The sequence below is a fragment of the Onychostoma macrolepis genome, chromosome 06 (genome assembly GCF_012432095.1).
Source record: "Onychostoma macrolepis isolate SWU-2019 chromosome 06, ASM1243209v1, whole genome shotgun sequence".
Classification (NCBI taxonomy): domain Eukaryota; kingdom Metazoa; phylum Chordata; class Actinopteri; order Cypriniformes; family Cyprinidae; genus Onychostoma; species Onychostoma macrolepis.
Genome location: NC_081160.1, coordinates 2917087 through 2944918, shown reverse-complemented (window position 1 = coordinate 2944918; position 27832 = coordinate 2917087). Strand labels below are relative to the sequence as shown.

The 27832-nt window shown below is 36.0% G+C and overlaps 2 protein-coding genes across 3 annotated transcripts in view; both read right to left on the bottom strand.

Moving 5' to 3' along the window:
• Positions 1-620: 620 nt before the first annotated feature.
• LOC131541936 (activin receptor type-1B-like) lies at positions 621-25845 on the bottom strand. Its single transcript, XM_058777993.1, has 9 exons — positions 25698-25845; positions 9598-9843; positions 9257-9505; positions 8041-8271; positions 7778-7945; positions 4594-4750; positions 4310-4434; positions 4073-4203; positions 621-3205 (listed from the first exon to the last, which is right to left on the bottom strand). Exons 1-9 carry the CDS (start codon positions 25759-25761, stop codon positions 3080-3082), a joined length of 1497 nt encoding a protein of 498 aa, XP_058633976.1. The 5' UTR covers positions 25762-25845; the 3' UTR covers positions 621-3079.
• Positions 25846-27497: 1652 nt separating this feature from the next.
• acvr1bb (activin A receptor type 1Bb) overlaps positions 27498-27832 on the bottom strand; it is a 31763-nt gene continuing 31428 nt past the window's right edge. For both annotated transcript variants that reach the window (XM_058777995.1, XM_058778000.1), the window contains one exon: positions 27498-27688. Coding sequence is in view for 1 of the 2 variants with exons in the window: in XM_058778000.1 (XP_058633983.1) it covers positions 27681-27688 (8 nt within the window). In the remaining variant the exon portion in view is untranslated. The remainder of the gene's footprint in view (positions 27689-27832) is intronic.

The following is a 27832-nucleotide window of genomic DNA, read 5'->3' as shown; positions in this document are numbered from 1 at the left end:
ATAATCATACATCCATGTCAAGGAATGTCATAAATTAGTCTTTGTCATTGCTGTTACTAATAGTGCCAATTAATTTCTGGTGTGCATAGTAATAGCAAGTTTGTTTTGTTCAGCAAAATTACTCAAAAGCCGCATTCAGTATCTGTAAAGCTTAAGATTTAAAGTCTTTAAAAAGAAAACAAATGATATTTTTATATTTCGAAACTTGAATTGTATGAGAACTTGTGTTCTCATACAAAAATGTTTCAAGAGCACATTTTCACGTCTACTTGAACATTATCGGGTTGAAGTATTTGAAGTCTGTGATTTGACTGTATCAAGTCTTTATTTGGCTCTAAAACATGTCAAAGAAAAATGTAAAACGGTCACTTTATTAGATGAAAGCTGCATTTGTATTTCTAATGTCTAATGTTTCGAGCTGAACTAGTTTAGCATTACAGCTATCTGATGAACTATGTTCCCTCAGGCTTTATTCCAGTTCAACCGGTTTTAATAAACATCTTAGCAAACGTCATGTTTGACAACATAAATTACATGTTTTCTATTGTTTGAACAAGTTACTGAATTACACTCGCCACATTTACATTGTTAAAGTTCTGAAGCAAGAATGAACACATGACAAATGTAGGAAAACCTGTATTTATTACTATTTAATAATTACCCATGTACATGATTGGAAACTGAAATTCCTGAAAAGTCTCTCCATGTAGATTTGGGAAATACACTCGGATTATACAGGTCAGAGGATCGAGGAAACTTCCTTATGCTAAAGACTGTTTGCACAGCCATTAATCACACTGTCGCCATCGTTTAGCTGTTATAATTAGCAACGGACGTCTCCACTACAGCCAGTGGATGAAAGGGTGCAGACGTTTATGAAGCCCAAATCCTGCCAGCAGTGACACACTTTCTGGAAACTATAAATATATGTACAAACTGACCTCGACAGTAGAAACAAATACAGATCAAACCCGAACACTTACTCCCAATTCAAGGTGATTTTCTCAATCAGCAGCTGATGTGCCAGTGTCGTCTTATATTTCTCAGTAGTGTTGCGACTCAATCCAGTGTTACAAATACATTTCAAATGGTAGCTTGTCATTTTGGATCTACATAACATGAAAACATAATCTAAAGAAAGCATTAACATGTTCTTCCAACTATATGCAATCATTTTTGGCTTTTTCTGGACACATTTTAATAGAGTAAGGTGACTGCATTGTTGCAAATGGACGAAGGAGAATAACAGTACTTATTCAGATTGTCAAAACACAAACTCTAGACATCAGTCCAGTGAAACTGGGAGATAAAATTAAACTACATGAAAGACCACAGACCAAAAACCCTGTACAGCTGCTTTAAAATCTACTTTTTAAAAGCGCTATACAAATAAACCTGAATTAAAATGGAGTCACATTAAAAAACAAAACCACACAACTGTCTACTTAAATCTGATTAATAAAAAAGGTCATACATTATAGAAACTATATTTACATCTTGCATATTAAGCGGTGAGGGACAGAAGGGCAGTAGTATTTATCCATGGAGTACGAGAGAGAGAGATGTAATGTTTGTCAGGAGTCATAAATACAGCGTAGTAGGAGTAAAGCGGTGCGCTTCCACGCCAAACTTTTCAAGTTACATTTTCAAGTCGTTCTTCTCATTACAGACCCAGTGCATGAAGAAGATTGAGATCTATTTCCTAGGATCACGTCGTAATTTCACTTGCGGCAGAAGCCGCTGGAGTTAATGCAAAAATTCAAATCCTATCATCATTCTCGCTTATGATGCTCCAAACCTGCACGACTTTCTTGCATTCATGAAACTCTTTGCCTTGCAATTAAATGTGCATCAAGCTCCAAAAAGACTATCAGATGTAGTTCATATGACTTTGAATACAGCATAAAGTCATACTGATCCTTTATGGTGATTTTTCATCATTTTTTGAGTGCAGCTTGCACATTCTGCTCAATATCTCTTTTTGTGTTTTACAGCAAAAACTGTGTCATACGGGCTTGGAGCGACATTAGGGCGATAAATGCTTATGCTTGCATGAATTATTCCTTTAAAACAAGTTTCAAGTCCGTACAAAACAGTCCCAACGCTCCTCAGCTAATAAAATGTGCATCATTATAGTGTTATTTAATGCTACAGTGACAGGTTTAGCTATGAAAAACAAAGTTTAACAAAAGCCTGTACTTTAGCCACCGCTTCCGCTGACCCGTACAGCTTCACATCTCTGATGTTCCTGGACGATCAAACCTTTAGCTTAGTCGAAGGACTTGGAAATTAAAAAAAGGGTAAGCTATTTACATTTCCACACTCTTAAAAAATATACTATGTACAGTAGCTTTGTTTGCCCATGTAGGAGAGGAGGAAATCTAACAGTGATAAAAAAATAAGGACATATGAAGGATCTACGAGCTAAAATAAATAGATATCTCCGTACCATTCAGTAGTAAGAATAGACGCGTGTGCCAGTGTGTGATTCCAAAACCAAGATGGCTATAATCCACTTCACGCTCACAAAACCTCCGGGATAAAGTGCAAATAAGGTTGCTTTGCTAACAGCTTTGACGTGGTTATGAAACACTGGCGAATGAAAGAAATCAGCTGATCGTGTCGGTCGCTAACAGTGCCATCTTGCACTAATTCACTGTGTTTACCAGCTCAACCCGCCCATTATCTGGAGTGTGTGTATTCCACATAGTTAGTTAACCGAGGTAAGTCTGCTAAACTGCTCTAAATTAAATGCAACAAGCTGGTCAAAACTGCTTAAATATGATGGTTGGAAAAATGATCTTTGGGGCAAAACTGATTTGATCAGAATCAATCAAGTCACATGTCCATTTTGATCGGCGAGCTGGGCGGTAGTGGTAGTAGATGTAGAGAGGAGGAGGAGAGCACAGAGGGCTGTTGGGTACCGTAGGTTCAGTAGTTTTGGCGGTGGGGTGAGGTAGGCCCCGTCCCAACTCCGTGGACGGAAATACTTTTAAACTGGCAGGATAGTTTAGAGTGGTCGCATGTCTGTACACGTTCTCTTTGCTAGGAGTGTTTCTGGCAGAAGGTAGTGTTTCGCTCAGATTTTCATGTCTTCGTCCACGCTGAGTTGAGACAGGGTTTTCTTGATGCGGAGAGCCGTCAGTCGCGCGGCGCCGTTAGCGTACCAGCACTCCCGCATGATCTTCCCCATCACACGCAACGCCTGCAGGAACAACAGCCAATTTACCATGAGAGTTCATTTCAGAGCAAACAGGCTTCTTGCTTTTACACTCGAAGTATTTTATGTAATAATGAAGCACTTCTGACAAATAGGGTGTCACATTCCTTTGACAAACAAAATAAAATATCTATTGTAATCTATTGAATAAAAATTAAAAAAAGGTTGAAACTTTTTCATCTCACAATTCTGACTTTTTTTCTCAGAATTGCAAGTTATAAAGTCAGAATTACGAGATATAAACTTTTTTTCTCAGAATTGTGCGATATAAATTCGCAATTGCGAGTTATGAAGTCCAGTTTTGAGGAAAAAAAAAAAAACGACTGATATGTTCTCAGAATTGAGTTTATATCACGCAATTCTGAGAAAAAAAAGCTTATAACTCGCAATTCTGAGTTGTGAGATAAAAAGTTTCAATAACCTTTTTTTATTTTTTATTCAGTGGCGGAAACGGGCTTACATAACCTATATACTTATTTATATTATTGTTTATTGCTAGTAAAAATAAATGCAAAAATAAAAGCGTTCATATAACATTTTAATTAATAATATTGATTATACATGAAGTGGACAAACAACACTTTCTGAAGTTAAGCACTTCTTTTACTGAAGTTTTGTGGAAACTGCAAAAATTAGAAAAGGTTTGGAAATCTAATCTTTCAGAACTAAACACCACCTTCCCAATCTGAAAAGTGGTGAAAATGGCAAAAACAGGCAATTCAGAAATCACCATATTTGATATACAGTAGAAAGGCTATTTTAATCGGACTTCAGGAAAAAAAATGAAAATGATGAGAAGACCAGAATAGTAGATGTAGAGTCACCACAGTGTTACTGTGCTCTCTCTCTCACCTCATAGCTCTGCCACCAGTTGGGGATGTTGGGTCGTAACCTCTGATCACACACCACTTTCCTCATTTCCTCTATGGATGGGTCAGAGGGCACCAGGTCATAGTAGGGCAGCTGGTACTCTTCATGAATACCTGAATGCAAACAAAACAAAAATATCTCACTTTAACTTTAAAAGTGCTTCAAGTGCCTTTTTATGCAGTGTGCCCCTTGAAGAATAGTTTCGATTAATTTCAGCACCTCCAGCATTGCAGCGGCGAGCGATTTCCCAGTACACGAGTCCCAGAGCGTAGATGTCAGCGCATTTAAATGAGTCAAAGTGACGCATGTTAATAGTCTCTTCCAGAACCTCAGGCGCCATGTACCTGAAACACACACAGAAACAGGATCACTGAAAGAACATCAAGTAGAAAACACAAACCATTGACTGTATGAGCAGACGTTTTGGGTCAGATTATTGTAACGTATGTTTATATACGTCTGTTTTTCTTGGCTGTTGGTTCAGTCAGTAATGTTAGCTGTACCTCTTAGTGCCCACGCGCTGGTTGGGGGCGATATCGATGGTGTCAGTGACGGACTCGTGACGAACCGCCAGGCCGAGGTCAGCGATTGCACACGTGCAGTTTTTCTTCACCAGGATGTTCTTGGACTTCAGGTCACGGTGAGCGATGCCAGGCTTACCTGATGACAAAAACTAAATAATTACAGCTACACACAAAACTCTCTGACCAGAGAAGAAAAGTGTTCCACACCCTCACGCGCTCCCACATACACAACATTTTTAGGCATCACGACTGCTTCAAACAGTGGGCTGCACAAGAACACAGCCCAAGTCACCACTGCATGTAATAATCAGCTTACTGAAGTAAGCTTTTTTAGTTTATTCCATATTACTGTAGGCAAAATGTAATAATGTGTGTATCTGACAATTTTACAAAAAAACGCTTAAGGCTTGAATATCTCCCAACCACTAGAATATGGAAATAACTTTCACTGTAGCTTCTGATTATGCAGCAAAAGGTTACAAAAAAAAAAATTAAAACTTAATTTTGTTCCATTTTTCAAGTAAACGTATCCTGATTTTAAGATATTTAGATATTTGTATTGGGGGGAAAAAAACCTGAGGAAGAAATTAATTTTTTGAATTAATGCCATGACTTCATGAATTTAACACTTTCGGCTTTGACTGAAGACCTTTTTAAGGCCTTGAATTGTGGAATGGCAAATTAAGACTTTTAAGAGCTTTTTAAAACCTGCAGAAACTTTGGACAAAGGAAGAAGGATTAATGTGACAACATGCACTGTTGGCTTATTAAGCATAATCAGCTATATTTTCATGGCAAACAACAAGTTAAAACAACAATGAAAGGCTGCACATCTGATGAAGATGATGTGTTAGAAGTAGGGTTGTGCAATTAATGATTCGCCTGCGATTATGAACGTGGTTTTGCGTAGCTTGTCAGTGAACTACGGTTCTGTGTAGTAAATGCCGCTCCATCTGAAAGCACGTGATGGAGATTTAATATTAATCACAGAACCGGCTTTACTGATGAGATGCACATGACTATCACATGCGATTAACTGCACAGCCCTAGTTACAGGGTTCCCACTCTTTCATGAACACCAGATTCAAGGACTTTCAAGGACTTTAAGCACCATTTATTTTATATCAAGCACCTATCAAATTCACGCCAGCATATGTAGTGTCATGAAAGACCTTACAGAACTAAACATTTTACTTACACTTAACATTTACATTAAAAATTTCAGAGTAATAATGTTTTGAATGTGTAGGTTTCATAAATTTAGACCGTTTTGAGCAGTCGTGTTCAAAGGAATTTAATGAAATCCATTTAAGTTAATACTGGTAATATTCAAATACAATTTTTAAAATATTTATAAAATATGCATCAAACTGGTTTTTGCTGTAGTTCTTGTACTAGATTTAAATTTGAAAGAATTTTGCAATTTTTAAATTGAATGTTAAATGTTGTAATAACACTGTAAAACCTGTTAATAATAATAATAAAAATTTGTTACATTTATATAGTGCTTTTCTGGGTACTCAAAGCGCTTTACATAGAGGGGGGGGGGGGGATCTCCTCATCCACCACCAATAGAGATGTTACTCACTAATAAATAACTCAAGTCAAAATTATTTTGTAAACCCCATTGTTTCATCTTTGACCTAAAGGAATGCAGGTGCTCAAACATGCAACTGCTCAAAATTTCAATATTTTTTAAAAATATGTCATGAACATTTTAAACCTTGTGCATGTGCAAATCTGAAAAAAAAAAAAAAGAAAAGAAAAGAAATAAAAAAATAGGACTTTCTATTTGCTTTTAAACTGTACTAAGCGGTTTTTCTTATTTTTCAAGTTCTACATTTTCTCCTTAGCTCCATGTCACAGTAAGTTTTGGGAGTTCATTTTTAGTCCATCTCCTGTCCTGAAAAGTCTGTCTTGCAGAGATTGACTAAAAATGAGCTCCTAGAACTTACTGCTATTCTGGAAGATAAATTCTTCAAACAGTGGTACAAGAGGATGTGATGCTGGTCCTTCAAGAGTCACTCTCAACTTATCCGTCTACAAAAATTGTAAAAATACAAAAATTAGTCTTCATGTATTTCACAACACTTCAGCATGTTATTCTTATTAAGTGAGGGTCATTTTTTTAGGATTTTTTACCCAAGCAAAGTCTCTGAGAACCTGACACCTTGTAATTCTGGAGACTCCAGGAAGGTTGCAGTTCTGGAAAATAGTGGCGCTGGAGACTAAAGTTTTGATGGTTTACACCTAATTCTTCACATTAATTCTTAATTATTTTGCAGTTACCTTGTGTTTTTTCTTCTCCACCTGTTTTTGTCTAACCCCGCTGACCCAGTGAGCATTTCGCTGACCAATGGTCATGTCTTAACTTTACAATTTCTGTATTGCATTGGTTTTGAATATTTCTCATTGGGGATTTAATAATTTTTACTTTTCAGTTAAATATCTTTTTGGCTCATTTTATCTGTAAAAGAAAACGTGCCTAATAATTCTGCAGATGAATATAAGGAGTTTTTCCCTTCCAGCCTTCATGGACAATTACATATCACTTATAAATGATTAAATACAAAATTAATAGTAGTTATTAAGATCGATGTGGTTTGGAATTGGTAAAATGTTCTTGGAAAAAATATGATCAGAATATCAACGTGCCTAATAATTATTCACGCACTGTAAAGATGTGCTCACTTTACACAGAGTGCGTGATCGCGAAATCATAATAATATTAATACCCCACATATTAATAGCGCAAAAATGATATACAATATAGAATGTTTGCGGGAGCGGGACACACACGTTGCAGGAGCAGGCGGTAATGGTCAGAAACTCAGCAGGAGCCACTTAAGAAAACTAGGCTGCACATCAACACACGCCAAGTTTTTTTTTTTTGGCGCTACCCCATCTTTGACAGCACATATAGGACAATTTTTGAAATTGCGCCATAAACTAAATTTATTTCAAATTTAATTCAAGCACTTTCAAGGACCCATTTTTGTTTTCAAGTACTTTCCAGGCCTTGAATCCATATGTCTGAAATTCAAGTACTTTCAAGAAGCGTGGGAACCCTGTAGTTAGAAGTTAGCTCCCTATGTAGGCAGCAAACTGCCTCACTAGGTATTGGAATGGACATAATTTAATCGAATGACCCTGACAAACTCACCCTGAGTGCCCAGTATCTCCATGTGCAGATGCGCCAGGCCGCTGGCAGCCGACAGCGCTAGTTTAATCATGCCCTCAATAGTGACTGAATATCGGTTCAGATAGTCAAAAAGGGATCCATTCTCATGATAGTCTGACACCAACCACAACTGAGTCCATGTGCCATTATCTGTGACAGAGAGAATTAAACATTAAACCTAGATGACAACACTATGCATACTATAAAACAGCTCATTAAAACACACAGCATATTCATTTGTTTACCTTTGTTGTCGGCAGCAATGAAGCCCAGGATGTTCTCGTGGCGGAGCATGATGGTCTGGTAGATTTCAGCTTCACGAAACCAGGAGCGCTCCTCACGAGAAGAGAAGATCTTCACGGCGACGTCTCCACCTCTCCACTTCCCCCTCCACACCTCCCCAAAGCGGCCTTTACCAATGATCTCCTGCAGCACTATGGTGCGAGCCACTGTCCTCTGGACAAACAGCGGCAGACCTGCAGAATCAATGAGAGAATAAGGCTTAAAGCTGAAATAAAAATAAGTGAAACCTAAATAGTGATGATAAAAATAATGACAAAGGACAAAAGCACGTAACAAAACTACAAACATTTCAAAATATGCAAATATATACTAGTATATAAACAATAATAAAATAATACTGTGCATAAGTCAAATGGACTACTTTTATGAAACTTTGAGAACGGCAGCCAAAATGTAATTTTAATGACATTTTGTTAGCGATATGTACATAATGGAAAAACATACAAAATAAGACTTATGTAAAGGATATATTATGGAGTTTTTTTCCTCCAGAACTCCATGTTAACTCCACATTAATTAAACAAGACAACTAAATTAAACTAGATGAAGCTATTAAGATAATGAACAAAATCACAATGTGATTTATGCATGTCACATCAGGGTTATTATTGTTTTGTTAACTGAAATAAAGCTGACAAAATAAAACAAACAATAGATGAAAAACTAGAAAACCAAAATGAAAAAAAATATTGCAACTAACTGAAATCAGCTTAGGTTGAAGTACTAAAAAACTTGACTAAAACTGGAAAAAAAGTCAAATAAATAAACCTAAATAGTATTGATTAAAAACAAAACAACAAAAAAGAACAAAAACCCGAACTAAAATTAAAAAAATAAAAGCCCACTCAAAATATTAATAAAAACTATAATGGTATATTAATTCATCTAAAAAATAAAAATAGGAAACTAAATTAAAGTAGAAGTAAAATAGTAATGTTGGCAACCATGATGTTAAAGAAATAAAACTGTAATAAAAACAAAACCTAAATAGTAATATAAAAACTAACAAAAAAAAGCACACAAAGAAAGTAAATTACAAAGTAAAAAAAGAAAAAAAGAAAAGCCAATTCAAAATATTAATACAAACTACAATAATATATAAATAATACTAAAATAACACTGTTGCATACATGCATAAACAAACCATGCAATACTAACCAGAACCAGATCCTGAGGTGGAGAGGTCGTAGATGAGGTCCTGTAAGGTCTTGTCCTTGGTCAGGAACATGTGTTCAGTGCTGGGATCCTCTACCTCCAGTCTCTGCCGGTGACCGTAGGCCCGCTGGTGGTGCAGGAACAGGAAGACACCCAGCAGAACCAGCACACACAGCACAAAGACCGGCACCACCACCACTGCAGTGAGCTCCAGCGGCCCCCAGTCCTGCCCTGAACCCGGTCCGCTTGTCACTGACAGAGAACATGCTGCATTAGCTCATCATCTGGAATTCACAAGCCGTTTTTGATAATGATTATAGCTGATATAAAGAACTGATGCTCACCGGTTTGTAGTCTGAGGTCGATGCTGTTGCAGTAATCAGAGTAGCAACAATGTGTGTTCATCAGTCCCCCGGCGCTGAGGCAGTAGAGCGGCCGGCCCGGAGGAACCAGCTCCTCTTTCTGGATGCAGAACCGCATAAGCTGCTCCTGTCCATCAATGATTGAGGTGGAGACCACACACGCCCCGTTGGTCTTACACTTATACCCATCCTTCACACACTGTGGTGTGGTGCAGTTACAGAACAGGGCTGCAGAGAGAACCAAAATTATATATTACATGCATATATTAACACTATAATATACATCAAGTAAGAAATAATTGATGACGGGCCGTTGAATTAACATTTGTCAGGTTTTTGTCCATAAACGCTCAGTGTGTAGGATTAATTTCTTACGCATCTCATTCCACACCTCCGTTGCTAATTCCGAAATGTCATTTTAGAGCCAGTAACAGAGGTTTGAGCCGTTGACAGCAGACTAATGCAGTTATGAGAGGAAGCTTAAGCGTGTGTGATTCACCGGAGTCTGTGAGTCTGTCAACAGAGCCTGGCAGCAGCCTCTCTAATAGCGAAACTTTAGGTTCATCTGCTTCAAGAACAGAGCTGTATCTCACTAATGAGAAATGCCATTGTAGCCTGCTAAAATATAAGTTTTACTCATCAAACTGTCAGAGCAGCTATAATAGCAAGTTTCTGTGCACGTGTGTTTCCATGTGTGTGAGTGCTGTATGTGTGTGCGTGTGTACAAAAGCGAGCAGGAGAGAGAGAGTATGTGGTTTCCATACATAATAAAATGTAAATCTTGATCAGATTCAAGCATTCAACAGCCCAGTAGTAAAATATACTATTTTACAGCCACAATCCCAAACAGTTTATGAATTTCTGTATTGTAGTGAATGGACTGCAGATGTGCCTTTTCAACAGCAGGGGGTGGCAGAGATCAGTAGAGTCATATACTGTGCACAAAGCAGCTTCATGTCTGTTTTTGTAGGGAGAATCCAGAAACAGTTGTTCGTTTTTCTTATATGCATTTTATTAAAAATCCAAATAAATTTTGATTGCAAATTTGCATATTACAAATATTATATTATGCATCATTTATAAAACAATGGACTTAATTTATATCATTTATTTATATTTTTAATGAAATGGTTTAAAATACAGTTTCATGGCTGGTGAGATAAGTTGTCTATACTGGCTCATCCCCAACATAAGGCAACTTCAGAAAGACAAAAAAAACAAGTGAAAATGTTCTTTATAATATTTCATCTGAATGCCTCTAAAACAACTTTCATTTTCGTCTGCCATCAAGGCAAAACACAAAGTTTCAATCGTGGTATGGAAAGCAATCAGTTTTCATGATGCAATAATCTCCTGATTAATTAAATATAGTCCCAAATTTGTTTTCTTGTCGGAATACTGCATAGGACAATATAAAACTGCATAATTTCCTCCCCTCCACACAATTTTTCTTGGTTAAAGACTCATTCATCAGGGTCTGTATAAGAGCAGCCAGACAGAGATGATTCAATCAAACTTGGACCAGAACACATGTAAATGGAGGATGTAGACGGTCAAAAGTGAAGAACAGCAGACCACACAGACTCGACTCATCTGAGCTGCCTTAAGCAATGATAGATGAGAGGATGGGCTGCAGGAGTATTCTAGGGATGTGCTTTGGGCAGATGCCATAAAGAACTAAAGCATTTTTGTGTTCATAAGAGAGAGTCTCAAGACATATTTTCTAAAAACTATTTTAACTTGGGCTGAACAATTAATTGCATTTGCGATAATATAGCGATATGAAAAAACTTGTTTTTTACACTGTCATGTGACACAAGAGAGTAAACAGAAGATCGATCAGTGTATGGCGTTAAAGTACGGCGAACGCAATCCCCCCACAAGAATGCAATTTTTACCGGTGGACCCCCCTCTAAATGCGATTGGGCTAGTTTTGTGTAGCAATTGGGCGGGTTTTGTTGTGATAACCTGGCAACCCTTACATGCGGAAATGTTTGAAAGCGTATTTATGAACATACTTCAGAACGGCACATGGAAATTACTCAAGCAGTAACAGTGTTACAGTGCATTTCATTACTGAAGACTTCGACCATAAGATAATATAGGCTATATAATAAGGTGTATATATTCTTATTTATTTAAAGTCTGTCTAAAATTTACAGACAGTGTTTAAAAAGTGCAATCCACATGTTTACATCTGTTTATTACAGTGACTTTGAATTACCTAAATACTGAGTGTGGTAAAGCAACAGATTTGTTTTTATATTTCTGCAATCTACTTTAGTTTGTGTGATTTGTTACTGACTTTCATATTAATGTTTACACTAGGCTTATTTGTCAGTGCTTTATGTTGTTATAATTATTACATGCTTACAAGTCTGGAAGTTCAACAAATCAGTTAATATACTACTGTGATTGTAGTTGTTAAATAAAAATGTCATTCATATCATGCATCACCTAATGCATCACCTAATTTCATCGTAACATATAGGCCTGGCCTACAGAAAATAACATTTATGTTTAATCTATCTAATATTGTGTTGGTCATACTATACAATGATTTATTGCTTGTCTTTGTTTTTACTCGCATGTGTGACTAAAAATAAATGTGCAAACTGTAAAATTTATTTAGGAGCATGTGTGTGAATTAAAAAAAGTCCCTCTGTTTTATGAAATTTTAGCTCATAAAAAGCCTCAAGTATCTTAAATTGAATAAACATCTTAATTATATTTTAAGAGGTCTTAAATTTGGTGATGGAAAAAAAAAGGAATCACAAAACAGCCTAAAGTTTTTATTAATCTTCAAGTTTCATTTAATATACGAGCGCTGCACATTTCAGTCAAAACATGCGCATTCAATGGGCTCGCGGTTTCAGAGCAATCAATTAATAACATGCATTTATGCCAAGCGATTACTTACAATGAAATTATGACAAAGTTTAATTCTTGGTTTTTATATTGTAATATTTCGTAGACATGAATGAGCAGCCAACAATGCTAAAGCATTTCAAAATAGGAAACCTGGTGTATTTTGACAATATGCATATTGAAGAAAAAAGTAAGCACCAAGCATTATTCAACAGCTACTGTTACAGCCTAAAAAACCTCTTCAAGTTGTTGCATCTCCAAATCCCCTTTTAATGATCATGAAAGCTAAAGATAAAAACACTCACTTGCTGATCTCACTGACCATCTTGACCCAACACTGGATTTTTAAAATCAGCCACCAACATTTACATAACACCTACTTATCTTCAGCATCTCTGCCTGCACTGATAAATAATCAATTTAAAATGCCAATTATAAAATGTTAAATTAATTAAAAAAACTATAAAAGAGTTGCATATAGAAATCTGAAAAGTACTTCAGCAACAGCCTGTTTTATTACAAGGGTCAGAGAATATAAATAAAGCTTTTGGTACAGGAAACCATGACTAACAAACATGACTAGAGATTTCACAGGAAAAAAATAATAAAATGCTACTAAACTGTAAAACACGTCTTCACTAATTACTGGCAGTCCTATAAGTCATGTAACAAGTTGTGTAAAAGAGTTATGCAACAGCTGCGAGTCCCTGAAGTGCAACATTCATTTGGCGCTTGATTCACTCTCTGGTGAAGCTCCTACACAATGTCATTATTGAGATATTTTTCATGGCATATGGATAATTAGAAAGTGTGAACTGAAATTTGAAAAAAAGCGTGGTGATTGTGTCCAAAATGTTCTCTGTTTTCACAGCACTGAATGCAGGCTGCGGCGTGTTGCATTCGTGGCGTGACTGAACACAGCTCCAGCTTATGCCAACAGGGCTCGTTTCAAGCCAAAAACGCAGAGCGATTAAACAAATTCAGCCTGTGATCAATTCACATTAAGAGGATCTTGTTTTATGGTATACTCTTGCAGTATTGCCCAGCCTGTTTCTACATTTTCCGCTTTCAGCTACAGACAAGCAGAGGAGTTCTGGTTTATTAATCAAAGTGTTTGCAGTATGTAGGTCACAGCAGAATGTATAAACTTAGCATGTGAGCTTGGTTTTCCACTGAACTCATTTCATTATCGCATGTATAATGGCATATTAGTTGATAGACGGGATTTCCTGTTATTTACACCCATTCACACAATATGACGTAAAGAGACGCTCCATCATCATGGGAGCTTCCCCTTGGGCTACAAACAGAGCGAAACTACTCGAGGACAGATGTTATGACGCTGCCGTTGTGGTCGATGTCACATTTGACGGCAGAGATTTAACTGATGAGTCTTTTCTGATAGTGACAGAAGGAAAAAACAAACATTCAGTTCTAAATGACAAGAAAAACAAAAAAAACAAAAAATCAACTTACTCATACAATACTCAAAATAATCAGGCTTACCAAAACAGAGGAGAACACACGTCCCATTTCCTTTTCCTGTTAAATTCAAAGTTCAATCAAACTCTGCAGCATGTTGGCGCAAGAGTTTAGTGCAGAGCTGGGGGCAAAATTGCGTATTTTCCCATTTTTTTAATACGCAATTAATCTTTTTGTATAATGCCAAAATATGCCTCTGAAAATTTAATTTTAGTACAGCATTAGGTTGCACTTTGATGCTAAATGTAATTTTTTTTTTTTTTTTTCCCCATTCTGTCTAAGCCAATAAAAAAAAAAAAATAAAAAAAATACCAAACACCATTTAGCAAATAATAGTAATAGCAAATGATAGTGCATAAAGTATTATAAAGTAAAACAGAAGCTAGTTCATGAAAACATGATCTCACTGCTAAATTCTGACTTCACGACACCACATCCTCAAACTGACATGGACTTGTTTGTACCTGCACATGTACACAGGTAAAGCGCTGATAAATTTCCAAAATAAAGTCCCTAACACCTTATTTGATTAGACAAGATGTTCAACCAAAATTAGGTTAACAATGAACCTTTTTATTTTCTAGACTAGACGTCACTTGCTGAATTAAACATGCACTGCAGTGAAGTCATGTGAAAACAATGTAGCATACTGCCATTTAAAAGGTTTTATACATCTCATATTTAATAAAAACACTAGACAGTATATACAGTGCATATAGTCCATATTTTCTCACTAATAAATTGCAATCCATCTATTCACAAATCGATCACACCACACACATACACACACAAAAACCCACCAGTTAGTGTGATTAAATATTGCATAATATTTCTTCAAAATCTTGGCAATTTTACAGGGAACGCCAACATCATAAAATTGCAACATGGACATGTCAAATTACAGTCTACACTGAGTGCTAAAATTTGAAGCAGGTCCAATGACCAATACATCTTTTACTAAACGGCTAATGTTGCTCACAAAGAACTGCTTACATGTAACAAAACATCATTAGTAAATATGAGACACTATGACTTGGGTTCGACTTGGAGCAGCACCGTGCAGACGATCAGCGTATGACAAAGTACAGCAAGAGCGATTCGAAAGCATGCGAAGCCGTCTGCTCTCACAGTGCTTTGATGTCATACAACGATCGTTCTGTTCTGCGTGCGCAGTGCCGCTGCATTAGATGACGTCATATACGTTTCAAGCCGACGCGAGAAAGAAAGCAAAACCATGACGAAGGCAGAGGATCAAACCTCTTCCAGAATTGTTTCTGCACCTTTATGTTTTGAATCCTGAGTGTGGAAACACTTTGGATTTTACACACTGCCGGAAAACATGACTAAACATGACTAAAATGGTATGCAAAGTAACACCACTTTATTTTATTTCAGAAAGTATTTTTTCTACTCATTTTGTTGAACATTTGACTATTATATTCATGTGTAAGTTCAGGGTTTTGGTACTTGAAAGTTTCATGGTTCAAGGTACTTTAAATATGCATTGTGTATGCTCCTGAAATAAAAGTTCAGAAAGATGTGATGCATTGTTTTTGTTAATATGACTCATATAGTGTCTCTTTTAAGGGTATAATCAAGTATTTTCCATTGTTCCAGCTTTAATAAGCAAACAAAAAAAAACACAAAATCACAATAAATTGTAATATCGAATTGAAATAATGAGTTATATAAAATCGCAATACTCTATTGCAATATATATTGAATCGGCACACAAGTATCGGGATAGTATTAGCAGATTAGCGTATCGTCCCAGCCCTACTATGACTATGCCTCAGTTTTAGTAATTTAAAGTCATATGGGCAGGTCTTGTGACCTTCTCTACACAGTAGAATATAAAATGTGTTTATTAATCATTTCTTGAATTAAATGATCTGCGATGAATAATAAGTCTTTGGTCCTCATATTCCTCCTCTACAGCTTTTGCTCTAATTGCTTAACTAAATATGATGCAATATGGAAAACAATCGTCGGGACCCATCAGGACTTCAGCTTAATAACAAGAAACCATTCAAAACCAGATGGGAATATTAGCCAGTCTAATTTCTAGTTGTTCTTTAATCATACGACCCTTGGGGGAATATTTAGGAACTTTAGAGGTAGCGAACTTGGCTTTGTCTGATTCGTGTGTACAATCTTGTTCCCCAAAAAGGTCTGATTGTGTATCGTAATGTGCAGACCCATGCAAACGCACATGGCTTTTAATAGCGCCAGTCTTCATTTCCTATTAAAAGGACAATTAAATAATTTGGCATTTCCCTGCATTGAAAGCAAACACCCACACATGTGCAAAACACAGCGAGACTCGCAGGTCTGTCTGAATGCTGTCACAAACAGCTCAGGACAGAACATTAGACATGCAGGAACCAGGGAACGAATATCCACTCGCATTCATGTAAAGTTACAGATGACTGATGAAAATAAATATATCAACAATGTGGTTACTCATGCAACAAACCATACACACCTAAAGCAAGAGAAGTCACGCTGTTTCTAAACTATATCAGACACAAATATCATATGCCGTCATGTGACTGTTTTAGAGTGGCATAAAATCTAAACTAAGTTCATGCTTTTACTCTAAACAACACAGCTATAACATTTAACAATGCGCTCTTTCAGCTCAAGGTATGACAAGCATGAAAAAGGTATGACTTGGATACAAACATGTAGTCTGAAGCCTCGTTCATACCTCCAGTGAAAGCTACAAGCCACACGTTGTCAACCTAGTTCTGGTTGACAATGTTCAGTTGAGAATAAATCAGTTTCTGTGTCACTAAAAAAATATTCTACATAAATTGCTCCAGTGCATAATGCATGATTTTCAATTGACCAACTGTGAATTAATTGGTCTCAATGCCTACAATGCTGTCCAAGTCCTGAGACAGTAATGCTGGCCTAAACAAACTCTTTTACCACATTTTACTATTGGGATTTTGGTGCGGCCACGCAGTGCGATTAACCAGGAAGTGCTGCCTTTTCTATCTAAAGAACATCATTCTCAGCATAGCTGTGAAACATGCAGGTGGTCTCAAGTAAATTGACATGCAGTAATGCTATTTATTTTTAGAGAAAAGTGTTTTTCTCTGTAGTAACCTCCCTGAGAATCATTTTTACTAAGTGTTTTTATGATCACTTAAAATCTATCCCAGTTCCAGACATTTTCACCAAAGAAATGCGGTTTTGGACCAGTCAAACTGGCTCTGCTTTGTCACCTTTAAATCTGCTTATCTACAACCAATAGCAGTGGCTGGCGAGTTAAGATAATTTCCTGTATGCAATGTTTTCAGAATAACAACTCAGTCAGGTTAGAGTGATGCACAGCGAAACTAATGATTTGTTTCTCAAAAAAAAAGAAGAAAAAAATTGTCTACACTGGAAGTGGCTGCTATATCGTAATGTGACTGGCAGTTCAGTTGACGGACATTCTTTGCTTATTTTTATCCTGCTGCAAAACCACCAACAACTTTATTTTCATTGTAAAACTAATATCAAATTATTTTGTTTACAAATATCACATGTGAATTAATTACTAGTCTGACTCTAACATCTGACAGGTGACCTATATCAATGACGACAGATTTGCTTTTTATAACACTAAAACCTGAATGACTTTCAGACGCAAACCACATCTTCCTGCTTCTGCCAATTACAGTTTCGAACTGACTAACACTTACTTATTTGGCAAACATCTGGCATAAATTATACACCTTAGTCTCAATCCAACACACACGGAGGAGAAAGCTGAAATCTCTCAACTGTGAGGAGTACATATGAACTGGTAAACTTCAGTGTAAAATACAGCTAATAATCATTAACACAATCATGTATCTGATTAACTGAGGGTACACTGGAAAACTTTACTCTTTCAAAGGGCATTTTACAAGACATTTGGTAAAAGTACAATAATATGTTAGGAACTGTACACATTTAAAAATAAATGTTAAGTGTGTCTTTAGGACATGAAAAATAATTCTTCATTACATACATGGAGGTCCCAAAATTAACCCTCAACATGTGACTAGGGTTGTTCCGATTATCGGAAATTCCACCGACACCACAAAAATTTCTGGCATTGGTATCGGCAAGTACTTGAACCCATGTACCGATCCGATACCATTTTCTTAAACAAGACCTATAGTTATGCCTGCTAGCTTTGCTTAACGCTGGAAATCGGAAATCAATTTTTCTTCACAAGCAACCACTATTTAGAGCAGCGAAGAAGAAATACAAACATGCTAGCACATTGCCAGTAAATCACTCGCATATGCAACTAAATCTTTACCCTAGGCGACTAAATGATGTCTAATATTAGCCACTGGCTAAAAAGTGCTCAGATTTTACTCGCCAGTGTGTGAGTTGGAGGCTTTGTATAAGTTTAGCACAGATATATTTTCACTCGCTGAACACTATGACTGAGCACTTCAGAGTTGCACTCTCCATCAAACGATCTGTGCTATTTTTCAGTTAATTTGAATGGATGCGCGTCGCACCTGAATTTGACATACCCTAAACTCTAGTGTGAAGGCGCACGACTCGCCGTCGCTTTGCTTTTTTCTCACACGCAAAGAGAGAGAGAGAGAGAGCCTTATACCATGCAGAATTGATGCGCTACATGTAAATGATATTCTTTGTTGTATTTTCCTGTCAAAACAAAAAACACTTTCATTTTCTCACTTAAACTTGCCTCATTTCTAAATGATTCGTAAACAACTCGTGCGAAGCAGTTCGAAGAATCAGTCTCTAAACATCCATTGCCATAACGGACTGACAGCCCTGGAGACTTGTCAATACATAGAAAATATGGTATTTATTCTACCTTACCAATTCGAGCCGGAGTCTGATGGTGAAACGGTTGAAGTGGCTGATTGACGAGAGACTGATTCGCAAGAATGACTGGAGCAGGACGTTTCTCAGCGGTAAGTGTCAATTGTTAACAAGTTTGTGGTAATTATAAGATCTGATAGCAAGTTGTTCGCGGCGTAGAACTTGGGTGGACATTATGCAAATGTGTTACTTCGTGACGTACAGCCGTAACAGAATAAGATTCGAATTCCTGACAACTCATTTAGGCAACTGAGAGTCGACTTTTTTTTGATAGACAATAACTTTATTTATCGTGCACTGTCGGCTTCATAAATTTGCAGATAGTTTATGTTCACATACAGCTACATGACACACTGCATGAAAGATAATATTCGAAAAAGCATAATAGGGGCACTTTAAGAACTGCCGGGTTCTACGGTAGTAGGCGGAGCTAATGCACAAATGACAATCTCATTGCCTGGCGCTCGCCTATTATCATCCCCGTTTTGATTTCAGCAAATCAGTTCGAGCAAATGCAGACAACATGATTGACGTCATGAAATCCAGCAGCTCGTTAATCCTTAGCGCGTTTTATCTTGTTCTTAGTAGAATTCATAGTATGATTATTATCTTATCAGTAGGGCTGCACGATATATATCGTTTCAGCATCGATATCGCGATATGCACATCCGCGATAGTCACATCGCAGGATGTGCGATTTTTAGTATACTGACCGTTTTCGCGACAGCTATCGCATCACCGTTGCAAATCCTTTGAACTTTGTGTCAGTACGTCATAAAAAGAATGAGGGATTTCCTCAAGGATTTGCCGTGTCGCGCCGCATGCAGTGCATCACTGATTATAATGGGTTCTATTGTATTTTGTCAGCGCCCTTTGTAGACACGGTGAGAGTCACTCAGATATATGTGAACACTGAATTCCATTCAGTTCCGTGTCTATTTGTGCCTGAAATGACACATACGCGCAAAACTGTCAAAATGCATGTCTCTGCAAGTATCCTTGTAAACACAGTTGCTTATGGCTTAGGTGAAGGTAAAAAATTTATAAAGAAAATGGATAGTATAGGCTCACAGCAGTTTAATGTTCCTAAGGCTTTCAGTGTCATGAATGTTAATCAAACAGCAAAACACAGAGAAAAATCACTTTTGTAGCTTTAACAGATTTATTAGATTTAATTTATAAAGTGTTATTTTACATTTGATTATTCAACCAGTATACCTGAATATTGTTAGACATACTGGAAAAATATAAAGCACTGTTTATTTATTTTATATCTTTGTTCTATTGTATTTATCTATGTTTGTAATTTGTTCATTTTTCTATGCTGATTTACTCATCTACAATATTTTTTTTTCCAAATAGAGCTTTTCAAGTCATCTGGAGTTTTTTTTTTTTTCTTCATATCGCAATATATATCGCAGAAATACAAAATATCGCAATGTGAGTTTTTTCCAATATCGTGCAGCTCTACTTATCAGTATTATTGATAGTTCCCTCCCCTCATTTTATACAGAAACACTGAATGACCAAAAAAAGCACCACCACCAGTCCTAAGTTCGGTTAAAATGACTAATATGCATTCACACATGGTTACCAAGTTTTAATTCTAATTACTAAAGTTCTGAACTAAATACTTGATTTTCAAAATATATTTATAATGCTTGACTGACTGATGTTAAGAGTGTAATTTTAGATATTTCAAAAGCTGTGCCATTTTCCAAACATTACATATTATATTCTTTTGTTTATTCGCCAGACTATCTATCTATCTATCTCTATATCTATATATTTATATATTTGGGGTGGCACGGTACGCGTACCGAACCGTACGGTTCATGGGGCAAATTCCAAATGGATGTGATCATCCCTATCCCCTTGGAGTGGGGACTTTGGGGTAAACAGGGCACTTGCGAGCCATTTAGTCGTTTGAAATGCACTTGGCAAAGGGAGCGATCTAATGTCCTCATAATCTTCAGCTGGGATGTACCGTGCCACCCCTAATATATATGGTAAAGCACACCATAAAATAATTGTATCAATTCATACATTCATCAGTTTCTTAAGAACGCCATGTGGTGACAGACACAGGATTTTCATCAGAAACAAAAACCACTAGGTGCAGTGATGAGACACTGGTTATCCTGCATATGATGCTGTGAGTGACACGATGACCTGTGCTGTACACCACAAAGTTACATTTTTCAAATACATATTCAATAAAATGCTAATTGTATTATACATACTTGCACTGTTCAATTCATTGCCATTACCAGATGTGGCAAAAATAATTCTGTACCCCGCATTTCTGAGATTTGCTCATTAATGCGTTGTATCTGAAGCAGAGTAATCCTCACACGCTTCAGTCGTGTGTTCAGATAAGCTTTTCACTGCTCTCATTAAATATGATACACAATCTCTGTTTACTCTGTTGCAAAGTCAAGGTGGGAAAAGCATTAGCTGCTCTCTGAGGATTACTAATGTTATCCATGCTGTTGCAAAACTGGGTGAGCAACTTCACACTGAAATAAATTTGGCTTAGAAACCATTTTCACTCAGAAATGGCTAGCAAATTTCACAATTACGAAGAAATGGCAAGTGCCACATTGAATTAAATGTGAAATTTTGAAAAAGATTGAAATGGTATTTTCATGTAAAACATAGGCTACTCCAATAATGTTATTTGTGACTTTAAAAAAAAAAAAAGATGAACAACGGGGGGTTTGTTGGGTTGGGTTTGGGTTTATTGAAGTTTTTATTGCAGGACATGAACTGTGGGTTATAGTGCGCAGCTGCATAAAACAGCTTGCGTTACATATTTCTTGAAGTAACTAAAATATATACAAATATATGTATAAACCAATAAAGGGTCATTCTGTGTCAAATCAACCAAATTTCAGAAATTTCCCCGTCTCAGATTCTTAATTTTGCTAATATTTTTTCTGATGAAAGATAAACATGTATAATGATGATAGCCCAAATATTAAATGTCATGGATTAACATTTACTAAGTAATCCACTATTTTGTAGAGGGGGGGGGTCAAAATGGCAATTTTCACCTGAGATTCAGAGCCAAATTACAGGAGGTTAAAAATGACTTAAAGATGGCAGCATTACGATGTTATTTTTACACAGAGATTAGTAGGTCCATTAGTAAAAACTGTTGACTTTAGCAATCTTTAACATACCTGTCGGAGTATTAAAAATGCACTGAAATTGTCAAGTTGAGGGACATTACCTTTTTTTTCAGTAGTCTATTCATAAGATTCTTCTTTGAATCAGTTTCAGGGATATTTGTAAGAAGGAATTTTGTTCATTTTAACAGATTCTGAAGCTACGAAGGGTTCAAACACACAATATTGTAACATGTTTAAATCAAATCCCACACCAGGGAAAAGTGGTTGCTTTTACCACACATTGCATTCACATCAATAAACCAAGATTTGCCTAAACTGGATTAATTATTAGAATTTCTTTTTCTTTTTTATTGTTACATAAATGTGAGCATAGTCATAGTGCTAAAGGGCTATATTTGGCATAATCGCTGATAATACCTCAAACATTTAAGATCTCTCACACTTGAAATAATTAACACTGGGTAATTCTAAACCCCAGGTAAATGGGATCCTGGGTAATATTATTTTACATTTCACACTGTTCATACTTTAACTAGAGTTAACAATTAATCCTGATCATTCATAATCTGATGCATCACACTGTACAATGTTTCTGTTACATTAATTCTGCCGTGGCGGGCCTCAAAAATTTTGAGTTGTGCTCATTTAAAGTGAAAGAACTCATGCATGCTCTCTGCCTCCACAGATCGCGATGAACTAAGGAGAGTGACAGCTTTTAATAATTATTAAAAGAGTTTGCAAATGTGATAATGATTTAATAGTTCAGTTTAATATCAGTTCAGTAAACAAGAAGTTAATATTAAGTGACTTACGCTGTCTGACTATAACACTACTGCCTGATTTTGTGCCATTTCATCAAGGAAAATAGTTTCAAATAAAGTAACAGCTGAGCTGCTGCACACCTCGACTAAAAGCAAACACAGCGATGTTTCATTCATGAATGAAAGTGCATTTTTGAACAAATCTAGTGAGTCAGTGATTCATGATTACCCATTCATAAAGACATTCATAAAGTCCTGAATGAATCAGACGTTCGAATGAATCAACTGAACGAATGATTCAGTGATCAAATAATTGACTTGCCGCCACCTGCACCGCACCATTTAGTTGCATTTTTAATGTATACTTTCAGTTATTTAAAACATTTAATATTTCTATATTTAAAATGTTATATTTAAAACATTAATCTCAATATGAATTTAATTGCACTCATGCCACCTCCGAGCCTCATTAAACGTCTGAAAATGTCCCTACAAGCCACTTTTTTGTTCTTCTGTGCCATCTCTGTAGTACAAATTATTTTTTTTATTAATACAAATCTCATATGATGATAACTTATGTCATATTCTACTTCTTTTTACATGTTTTTAATTAGAAATTTGAAAAAGCTCATACATTTCTGAATGACATACTTTTAATAAAATTTGAAAAATGCCATTACAAAGGTAAAAAAAAATAAAAAAAAATGCCCCTGTAAATCACTTTAAAGAGTCAAATATCACATCATATTAGGAAGGCTAATTTTTTATTAGAATTTTTGATTATTGATCAGAAGGTGCTCCTATTAAGAAACATAAGCATAGAGCCCTGTGTAACAGTATTTTAGATCCCTGCATGAGGTCTTAAAGAGACAGCAGCCTAAATAAACCTGCTGCTGTCTGTCAATACATAGTGAATACTATCCAGTGTTATTTTACGGTTGAATATATTATTCGGTTTCTGTAGTATTTCAGTACCTATATATTATAGTTAGACCTAACTGAAAAAGAAAAAAAAAAAGAAAAAAGTAGTACTGTTAATTTAATTTGTATCTTGTTATTGTTTGTGCTGATGATTGTTATTAATTCATTTGTTCTTACTTTTATTTACTTGTCTTTTTTAGTTAAAATAAATTCTGAGTGCACGTGATTCTTGGGTGGGGAGGGGACGTAGTTCATGGGAAATAGTCCTGCCACCACAGCTGGAAAAAATCCTAGAGGAAACACTGCTGTACTTTTGTACTACTGTACCCAGGGTTACTGTTAGTATTTGCATTGTCAACAGTGATGACTAGATAAACACAAAACCACATTTGGTGTGAAAATGGGTAGGATAAAAATATTAGAAAAATCTAAAATTTGAGCCAGGGACCTCTGGTTGAGTTGACATGGAATGACCCTATAGTGAATACCATCAAAAGGCTAAATGAAGACAGACATATCACACAAGTTCAGTGCTATAATTTTGTCCCAGTACAGAATCTAAGACTGCCAAGTATCAACATTATCATCATACATTTTAAAGCATTTAAATTTATTATACATAAATAATTTTAAAGTATTATGCTTTTAAAGATCATTAGAGAACACAATGAACTAATTCTTTCCTAGACAGGCATATTGATCAACATATTAACAGACAGATGGATGCACTTTACTGAACCTTGAGGGGAAATGCAGAGCTCTTAAACTAGTCTGCATGACCAAGCCTGTCAGCCTTTTATATGCAGAAAACATTAAGGGCTTTTATTTATTTTTTTTACAGCGGGTTAAGAAGAAACCCTAACAGTAATAAAGAAAACCCCCTGGCTATGAGTTACCCCATATCAAACCAGACATGGACAAAGATGCACTGTATTTCTATATGATGCAGAGAGAAAGAGTCAGACAGACATGTATAAGAGAAAAGGGGTCACTGTTCGGTCATATCCTTATTTTGTCCCTTCTTTACAAAGAACTGAGATTTAACCCACACAACACCCAACCATTATCATAACCTGCGCTCAGAGGTTATTGTTACTCAAAACCATATCATCACTCAAAAGGAAAGCTTCAATCTGCAGACCACACACCTTCCTTCTGTCCGGACATTAACATGTCATTTCATACTGAGAGCAACCATTTACTTGATTTTCCACTGTACTTACAGTGAACTGAGAGCTCCTCTCTACTTCGCTAAATACAACAGGTAAACCGATCATTAATAACAAACAAACAATACTAAACATTTGGAGGAACTTAAGCCTTTGCTAATGTGCAACAGGTCAACCAACATAGATGTGTTTATATAAGCTATTTTGACTGTAAAAAATCAGATTGAGGCTCAAACAAACACTTGATTACTGTGTCTGTATTTGTTTACTGTAACTGATACTGTGGTCATGTAAATTGTAAGCCTTTCATATTACTTCCTAAATTGAAAAACAAAAATTACAAACGCACAAAAACAAGGAAAAGTATACAGCAAATGTTCAGCAGATCAGTAAAAACTGCTTTTAAACAAATTAAACCCTATAATGTGTCAAATGACAATTTGTGTATGTGTATGAACGCTTTTAACTGCGTCGTTCAACAACCATATTCAGACTCATATAAACGTAAATACATTGTATTTGATCACACGAGCTCATTTGAGTTTTTCTGAAGTTTTTATCCGAATCTACAGCCACCTATTAACTAAGTTAGCCTGTTAGCATGCTAGCCCTCACCTTTTGAGTTTCTATCATAAACAGAGACATCCTGCTTTATTATTGTTATTTAAACAGCACATATATAAAATATAATTAAGCACATCATACGTTCACCTTTTTGACAGAGAAAGAGATAAAGTCAGTGAAAAGGCAGAGTATTTATTGGGCCAGTCGTTAAATCCCAGCGCCATGTTGTTGTTGTATTAAACGCTAAACGTTCAGCGACTAAAACAAATTAAACGAACCAAACTGACCCACGGATGTAAACAAAACACTGCTGGAATAATCAAACACTTCATACTCACCTTCACACGCTCCGTTCAATCCTGATAAAACGATCAAGAGTCGCAGGATTTGCCGTGTGTCCATCCTCACAGGACTCCCATCGCACTGAGAATGCGCGTGAACGCCGCTGTCCCGAGCGCGCAATAACTACTCGAGTGCGCGCGAACGGGGCACGCGCAATACCCAGACATACAGATACTCTACGTTACTTGTTACTTTCTGGTTGTTTTCAACACGAATTAGTTACACTAGTATACTAGTTACATTACTTTTCTTTCAGGCCCCACAGAAGTTGTAATTGCGTATCTTCCCCACAAAATCTAAAACGTTATTACTAACAATATATTTCTGCCTCATCATTTGACCGAAATCCACATTTGATCACAGCCAGAAGTTATTATAAACGTTAAATGGTGATTGACAGAGCTGGGTAGTAACAGATGTAATCTGGATTACTAATCAGATTCCAAAAATTAAGTGCTTGTAATTAGATTAAATTACATTTTAAAATATGCTTAATAAGACTGCAGTTTTTTTTTTTTTTTTTTTTGTGGATTACATGATGATGTATTATTTACACTGTACAATAGCAATAATTTATTCATAATTAATTGATTCTCCCTAATTACTCTTTTTCATCTTTTAAATGTTCCCTTCTAAAATAGTCTACCGCATATACACTCTAAAAGACTAAAGTCTTCCAGTTTTGAGGACATTCACACAGAGATCAGTCATTAGTCCGGTGGATACACAACATTTGACCATTTCAAACACATTAAAATGTACAAATTCATTAACTTTTTTGTCATCTGATTGTCTTTCACCTAATATAGTTTTTATTTGAAGTACCCCTGAGATTTTAAAATAAATATTTTAATGATGCAGTATCACATTTGCATGTTCATGGTTCTCTGACCTTGGTTACGGACACATTATTTTTGACATTATTTTTATAATTTAATTAATTATTAGCTTTTCATTAAACTCATAAACCCCCTGCAGTTCCTTCATAAATCCAGTTTGGGAATCCTTGACGTAATAATGCTTAATGCACTTCATGTTGTTGACAACAATAAATGGAATATTTTCTTACTCTTTGCATTTTTATATAAACATGGTACAAGATTATCTTATTTCAATCAAAGTGATAAACGAGATCAAAAGTAATCTAAAAGTAGTCTGATTACATTACCTAAAATGTGTAATGTGATGGATTACGTTACTAACTACAATTTTTATCATGTAACATTGTAATTTGTAAGTGATCTAAGTGTTTTTTTTTTAATTTTATGTACAATCTTTGTACGCACTCTTTCACAGATTGGAGAGCCTCTGCCTATCTTTACTTCTGAGAGACTCTGCCTTTCTAACAAATCCCTTTTATAGCTAATCATGTTACAGACCTGATGTCAGTTAACTTAATTAGTTGCTAGATGTTCTCCCAGCTGAATCTTTTCAAAATTTCTTGCTTTTTCAGCCCTTTGTTGCCCCCGTGACAACTTTTTTGAGACCTGCAGCAGCTATGAAATTTGAAATGAGCTCATTTAGTAGATAAAAGTGTAAAATTTCTCCGTTTAAACATTTGTTATGTTCTCTATATTCTATTGTGAATAAAATATTGGCTCATGTGATTTGAAAGTCTTTTAGTTTTCATTTAAAAAGCATCCCAGCATTTCCGGAATTCGGGTTGTATTATTCTCATTAATTGTGTAGCTTGAAGCTAATTGTAGCTATAATGTTTTTTTCCTGTTACCCATACACGATTATATTTCATGGTGTATTTTATGAAAAGAAATCACACAAGTTCATAAGAATTTCATGTTTAATACAATTTATATAAAGATCAGAGGGATGTGGCTGGGCAAGCCTGCCAGAGCAAGGCCACAATTTACACATCAGTTCAGATCATCTTTTCTCCTGACAAAATCAATGTAATGCCAATATTTCCATCCGCTGAATGTAAGCCTTTCCATATTCCAAGCTTGCCTTCTGCTCTGGTGACTTCATGTGCCTGTGCAAGACATGAAAATTGTGAAAACAAATCTAGGAATTATTGGATTGTTGGATTTTAAACCAGTAGGCATCAAAACAAACAAGCTGTTTTATGTATGGTAACTGTAATATTATTACTGAAATCTTATTAGTAATTAGTTAC

Bases quoted from the DNA above. Each gene is read 5' to 3' on its own strand.
- LOC131541936 (XM_058777993.1), bottom strand. From the start codon at position 25,761: ATGGACACACGGCAAATCCTGCGACTCTTGATCGTTTTATCAGGATTG. The intron at 8,272-9,256 runs GTTAGTATTGCA...TTGATTCTGCAG, and splicing joins CACCTCAGGATCTGGTTCTG to GTCTGCCGCTGTTTGTCCAG. The intron at 4,435-4,593 runs GTACAGCTAACA...TGTGTGTTTCAG, and splicing joins CAGCGCGTGGGCACTAAGAG to GTACATGGCGCCTGAGGTTC.